The sequence below is a fragment of the Stegastes partitus genome, unplaced genomic scaffold, assembly GCF_000690725.1.
Source record: "Stegastes partitus isolate 25-593 unplaced genomic scaffold, Stegastes_partitus-1.0.2 Scaffold1834, whole genome shotgun sequence".
In the NCBI taxonomy this organism is placed as follows: domain Eukaryota; kingdom Metazoa; phylum Chordata; class Actinopteri; family Pomacentridae; genus Stegastes; species Stegastes partitus.
This window is the reverse complement of record NW_007579565.1, coordinates 114,936-121,849: the sequence shown is the minus strand read 5'-3', so window position 1 is coordinate 121,849 and position 6,914 is coordinate 114,936. Positions and strand designations below refer to the sequence as shown.

General features: G+C 42.6%; 1 protein-coding gene across 2 annotated transcripts in view; it reads right to left on the bottom strand.

Annotated features, from left to right (window-relative positions):
• Positions 1–2,545, bottom strand: part of ncl (nucleolin) — an 8,861-nt gene extending 6,316 nt beyond the window's left edge. The window contains exons 1-4 of one of the 2 annotated variants that reach the window (XM_008302545.1): positions 2,383–2,545; positions 1,227–1,328; positions 1,010–1,130; positions 62–191 (exon numbers count right to left, since the gene is read on the bottom strand). In XM_008302545.1, the coding sequence (XP_008300767.1) occupies positions 62–191; positions 1,010–1,130; positions 1,227–1,328; positions 2,383–2,400 (371 nt within the window). In that variant the 5' untranslated portion in view covers positions 2,401–2,545. The remainder of the gene's footprint in view (positions 1–61; positions 192–1,009; positions 1,131–1,226; positions 1,329–2,382) is intronic. The other variant, XM_008302546.1, reaches the window with a different exon arrangement.
• Positions 2,546–6,914: the final 4,369 nt, after the last annotated feature.

The window sequence follows — 6,914 nt, the reverse complement described above, 5'->3', positions numbered from 1 at the left end:
TGCTGGGTTCAGAATTAAATCAGGCTTTTAACAAGACCTGTTTTGCTTGTCAACGCTGCACTTACCATCATCATCTTCATCATCATCATCGGACTCCTCTGCAGGGGCTGCCTTGGCTGGTGCAGCTTTAGCGGGTGTTGCCTTTGCAGGGGTCTTCTTTGGTGGGGGAGCTTCCTCTTCAGAGGACTCCTCTGTAGACACATCACAAGAACTTAGTAGGTGATATTATGCTCAATTTGAGTACAATGATGTTTAACCCTTTCAACACTATAGTCCGCTTTACCGGTCTGCCGCTTTGATCCCGTCAACCCTGCAGACCGGTAACGCCGGCTCCGGTATATGGTGACTTTCTGTTACATTCATTTTGATTGTCTATCAGTGGGAATCCCCGTATGTGAACAAGCGACTCAGTCGTGAAAAAAATTATGCAAATAGGAATAATAACAGCTGCATACAGGGTTCTTGGCAGCGTCATAACAGAGTAATGACCCATTATGCTGCTGCCTGAAATAAATTCACTGCAAATTGGGCCGATACGTTGTTTTTGAGGGTACTTAATATGAAAATATTTAATGCTAGCGTAATCGTTGACGACCCTTCCCCCCGGTACGCTGTAAAGGAATCCTAGTGAGGACCCTGGCATATATTCCTAGTAATTCAAGCCAAAGTTACTTAGTGTTGACAAGGTTAACAAATCCAAATTTGTGTGTTACATGTGTCATCAAAAAAAAATACCTAACTTCGTGCACATCCATCACATCTGACCAATGTCTAATGCATTTAAAGGCAAGTGTGTCACTTTCCTAGACGTTCAGATAGCCCGAAAATAGACTTCAGGGCAACAAACTATTTTTTTTCATGTATATTTTCTAATGTGTAGTATAAGAAAAACACATACGCAAATAAAGTCAGATTCAACAGCCCAAACTCCCTTGCACTACAAATCCTACTCATTTAAAGACATGACACGTGAGAGTCAGGTTGCATGCAAATAAACAATTTCACTTACCAGAATCATCGTCGTCATCATCGTCATCCTCACTTTCTGCTTTTTTGGCAGCAGTACCGTTTTTAACAACCGGGGTGGCTTTAGCTGGTGTGGCTTTCTTCACCACTTTGGGGGGAGGGGCCTGCAAATAAAACAAGAAACATTTGAGTTTACTCTTTAAGTGGCTTTAGACATGCACACAAAATACTCAAAGACATGAAACTGAAACAGGCCGTACCTCCTCTTCCTCATCACTGCTGTCCTCTTCACTAGATTCCTCCTCCACTTCTTTAGGGGGCGGAGGAGCCTTTTTCTTCTGATTTGCTTGATTATTTGCTGCCTGCAAGAGAAAAAATAATTTTAAAAAAAGATTAAAATTCACTTTGCCTCCAACATGCAATGCATAAGGTTAACTACCTAGGAAGTACTTGCAATTATGGCACTCCAGGTAAATGCACGTCAGCATGTTTGCTGCCATGGGGGGCTGACACCATGTGGTTCTTTACAGTTCAACACTAAAGCCCCCACCTTTTTAGACGCTGATGATTTAATCATTCTACAAATTAACTAAGCCGGTTGAACAGGAAACCCTTTCGCGATAGCTGCCTGCGTGTATGATAATGTGTATCTCGGTTTTGGTTGCTCGCCTCGTGTGTCACTCCGAGCAGGCGCACAACCCACGTGGAGCTTAAGGGGTCGGCCAGCTAGCATGTCGGCTAATTTTACCGTTTGCGGTCAAACTTTTACATTTACACCGACCAGCTATCAAAAAGCGAGCAATTAAACTGCATGTTAAATGATTAACGTTAATTAAACGAGCTACGGCAAAGCATAGATACGTTAGCAAATAGAAGGAAACGTGCGTCAACTATAAATTTGGACCGTGCTAATGCTAACGGTTAAATCATGCTAACACGATGCGCAGACGTCTGGTTTTACAAGATTATCCGTCAAATGTTTGCACTGCTGGCCGGGTTTCGTTGGATATTTAATTTATTTTCTTCTCTGCATGTATAAACTCCATGCTCACGTCGAGGACGCGCATGTATGCCATCTTGAGTGTTCGTTTAGCGTTTAGCGGACCAGGCCCGGGAGCCGAGCAGCACAAAAACATGGCTGATCTCCGGCCGAGAAGAAACGATTAGTGCGGAACGATTTCACCACGCTTTCTCGACGGAGCAGACTCTTTAAAAAAAACGCCATAATTTTAGAAAAATAATGCACGCTTTGCCGCACACGAGCAGGCATTTTTAATGCGCGTTAGTTCCCCTATTTTCTCACACACGCAGCAACTTGTGCGCGGAGGCCTCATGCGTAAACACAGCTTCATTTCTACCACAGGGCGCGTACACATACGATTTAACAATAAAAAAAAAGACGTCATTCGGCCTTACCTTTGCTAGCTTCACCATGATGCTGCTGTGGTGTGTTTCAGTGAAACACGAAGAGCTGGACGTTTGAAGACAATTAACAAAAACAGCTACTGTATGCACGTGGCCGTGCCTACTCGGTGGGACATTGGACAGGAAAGACAGATTAGACGAAGACGCGCTCCTTACTCTCCTGCTCTGCGCGCTCACGCGGACCCGCCCACATGACCGCGTCCGCCAATCACAAGTTGATGTTTTTACATCGTGGCTGCGCATCGCCTACATACAAGCAGCATGGAAATAATATTACGACACAGAGACACACTACTAAACGTTGCCTCGTTATATAAAAGAATTAATGAAATAAACAATTACGCGATAGTGTCTGTGTTTCCTTTTAAACCAGTGCTGTAATATTCAGAATTTAACGAGGAACTTTCATTTTCACGTTTTAAATGTTAAAAGAAGTAGGAATGATCGACAGTTTCACGTCATAAATAAATACATATACACATAAAAAAAAGACATACATTGCGTGGTAGCAGTACAAGGCGTCTATAGACTCCATGCAGCTGTTTAAGTGAACCACGTGGGTCTGGCCACTTGCCTGAAGCCGTCAACCACATGTGGCATCATGTGTATGAAAAAAAAAAACAGAGCACAGACAGGATGGTAGTACTCATTCATTTGTACACATTTACAGTTTCACTTTACTTTAGTGCTTCAATTTCATGTCACTTTATCCACCATAAGAGGAAAACCCAACTGTTTAAATCTTCTACGTTGTTAAATTACCATCTGCTGCTGGGCAGATTCATATTTTATACATCCATCCATCCACTATCTATACACCGCTTAATCCTCACTAGGGTCATGAGGGGCTGGAGTCTATCCCAGCCGACTTAGGGTGAAGGCAGGGGACACCCTGGACAGGTAACCAGTCTATCACAGGGCTACACTTAGAGACAGACAACCAAGCACACTCACATTCACACCTACGGACAATTTAGAATCACCAATTAACCTCAACATGTTTTTGGACCTTGTGGGAGGAAGCCGGAGAACCTGGAGAGAACCCACGCTGCACGGGGAGAACATGCAAACTCCACGCAGAAAGATTCCGGTGCCCCCACCGGGACGCGAACCGGCATATTTTATACATATAATCATAAAATGCTTTATATTGCTGGTTAACCCACTTGGTCAAACATTTTCTAACCAGCTGCAATAATAAATTCATACTGATGTTGTCAAAATCATATGAAAGCATCCTGACTATGATCTAATGTAAAATATCATCCCCAGGGGATATGAACAGCACATCTGAGTAATTAACCCTGAACGCCACACAGAGGCAGCATTGCATTTTACATCCCTCACTCACAGCGGAGCCTCGGTGAAACAAGGCTGCCTGTGTTTTCATCAGTGAGATGTGAATTTGCTGTGTGAACATTGTCTTTATAGCAGATGTTGTGCCTTCATTCACACTTGTCAGGTGTCTCTCTTAAACTCTGGTGTCTTTTTTGTGCAGAAAAACTCAAAAAATTAATCCTATCAAAGTCTCCCTCCCACTTTACACCCTCTTAAACTCACATCATTCCACAGTGCCAATATATTCTTCATCTCTAGTTCTTGCTGTGACTCTCCTGCTCTGTGATCACTAATGTTTCTTTGATTGTTACCATGTCAGAGTGATTGAAAACTCTGTAGGTTAGTGTAGTACTACGCAGAGGCAGTATATGAACGAAGCAGTTCTCCACCTCCCCCTCAGTCTGCACCTGTTACGTCCTGCTGTCTCACAGGAGTGGATTAAATAGAGTAAATACAATCAGCCACAACATTAAAACTGAATTGAAGTGAATGACACTGATTATCTAGACAATGCGATATTATTTTGACACGTGACCCACCTGAACATTGTTCCAGACAAAGCTACACTTTTGAGAGGATTTTCTTCATCACAGTTAATTATTCCTGCAACCACACAAGGTGCCATAAAGTGAGATTGGAACTCAGCTGTGAAAACAAGCAGAAGTAAATCCCAAGTAAAGTTTCCTAATGTGCAATAAGTGTGAAACAAAACGTGTGTCACAGTCACAAAGAAGCAAGCAGCAGTTTCCCTTCAGGGCCTTTTTTATTCTCTGTTGCAGACTAATATTGAAACTTTTTTTTTTACAAGAGGGCGATATCCACATCCTGCATGAATTATAATGCATCAAATATAACAGAAAATCTAAGTAGGCCACATTTACACCACAATTTAATGACAAAAATAAATAAAAGAACGGGAGAATCAGGGTAAAAACAAATGCAAGAAATCTGATGATCCAGTCATTTTGTCATTAAAACCTCAGCGTGTAGGTTTTGTTGTGATGTTTCTAGCTGTAGTATTCACTTTCTGTTTCATTATTTTGGAATGTGTGAGCCACGGGGAGAAAATAATCCCGTAAGATATTGCACATTTACTGTTATGCAATCTTTTATGTCAGATTTTATTGCACCCATGAGACTACTTTTTTTTTGTTTGCTTGTCCTCAATGAAAACCTTCAACAAACAGCAGCTTTGCCACAAATCTTGGCTTAACACAACTCGCAATGCAGAGCACTGAGTTTGAGACAGTGTTCCTCCCTGTTGCTGTGCTTCATCTTGCGACAGGTGTTGTCTTGATTCAACACATTGTTTCCTTTCCTTTCTCAGGTGCCCATTTGTGCCCATTTCGCCCCCTGCAATTACAACATCAGCTACATGAGGCGTGTGTGTGTGGTGTCTTTGTGATTCTCTGTGTCAGTTAAGCTCTTGTCCTGCAGCGTAGCAGACTGTACTATAGGATATGCATGGTGCTGGAGTGGTGCTGACTCCGGCCTTTCTGAGTGCATGTTCTTCCTGCGTGGGTTTTCTCTCCAGGTGCTCCACTTTCTCTTACAGTGCAAAGACAAGCCTGGTAGGTCGACTTTTGTCCCTCTGTTAACCTCTTCTTCGCCTAGTGTCAGCTCCAATAGCTTTGCACAGACCTTTCCCATTTAGTGAAATTTCTTTTGTAGATAAAAGCTGCAACATTATGGTAAATGGTCACTTATATAATGCTTTTATCAAAAGTGCTTTACACTGTGTTTCTCATTCACCCGTTCACACACACATTCACACACCAGTGGCGACAGAGCTGCCATGCAAGGTGCTGCCTGCCATTGGGAGCAACTTTGGGTTCAGTGTCTTGCCCACGGACACTTTGTGGAGGCGATCGAACCGCCAACCTTACGATTGGAGGACAACCCGCTCCACCACCTGAGCCACAGCCGCCCTAAGTTATATCAATCAATCAAACAAACTTTATTTGTATAGCACTTTTCATGCAACGAAAGCAACACAAAGTGCTTTACAACCATTAAAAACATGAAAACCCATCCCTCCCACCCTCCATATATACACACAACCATACACTCTCACCATCCTTACTATCCTCACTCCAGACATTTCTGTTCTCACTTACACACCGTACTATAGAAGTGCCATGTCCTCTTTTATGCCTTCACCAGATATTTGTCGTATGATTTGCACTCCATAAGAATCATCCTTTATATTGGGCCGCCGTGGCTCAGGTGGTAGAGCGAGTCGGTCGACGATTGGAAGGTCGGCGGTTTGATGCCGCCCTGTAACCTGTGTCATGGCCGTCGTGTCCTTGGGCAAGACACTCCATCCGCCTTACCTGGTGTGAATGCGTATGACAATCGTAGGTTACCAGCACCCTAATGAATGTGTGTGAATGACTAATTGACAGTGTGAAGCGTCTTTGAGTACCTAGAAAAGCGCTATATAAATCTGATCAATTATTATTAAATTCAGTTTATTGCAACATGATGGGGTTTTTTTTGCAACAGGTGTCTTCCCTTCTTGCTTCCCTTAACGCTTCGCTGCCCTCTAGTGTGGGAGTATGTTCATGCAGGTCATTAATGTTACACCCCTTGGTTGAGCACTTTTTTTTTTCTTCTTTTAGTTCTGTTGTATTTTCTCAACATATTTTTTTAGTTTGTTATCTGAAACATTAGCAGCACCGTGCAGGGCTTTGAATCCTGACTTGAATTTTAATTCTTCAGTCTGGGGGTGACCTAACTCTAATGAAAGCTATTGTCACACTCAGTACGCACATTTTATCCCCCTCTGAGACAGAATAAACAGAACCCGTAGATACTCCTCCATTACTTTTCTGAGTCTCAGCCGCTTCTGTGGGATTACACACGAGGAACAGCATGTCTCTGAAGCATCAGCTAGATAATTTATCGCCACCTTTTCCTCATGAACACACGTTCATGGACTCGCTATTGAAGGTTTTCATCTTATATTCTTCAGGAGCATGTTTGCTTAGGGCTTTTATTGTATTTTACACTGCTTTTTAAATGCATTTTTACTTTGGAACTTTTAGATAAGTGCATAACTCATTACTACAGTCGTCCTATAACTTGAATCGGTGGAAGTAAAGGCTTGACTTGGATCCAAGTTCCAAGCATCACTGCTACAAAACTTCATCTTTTATGTCCTCTAAATCTACCAACGTCGTATT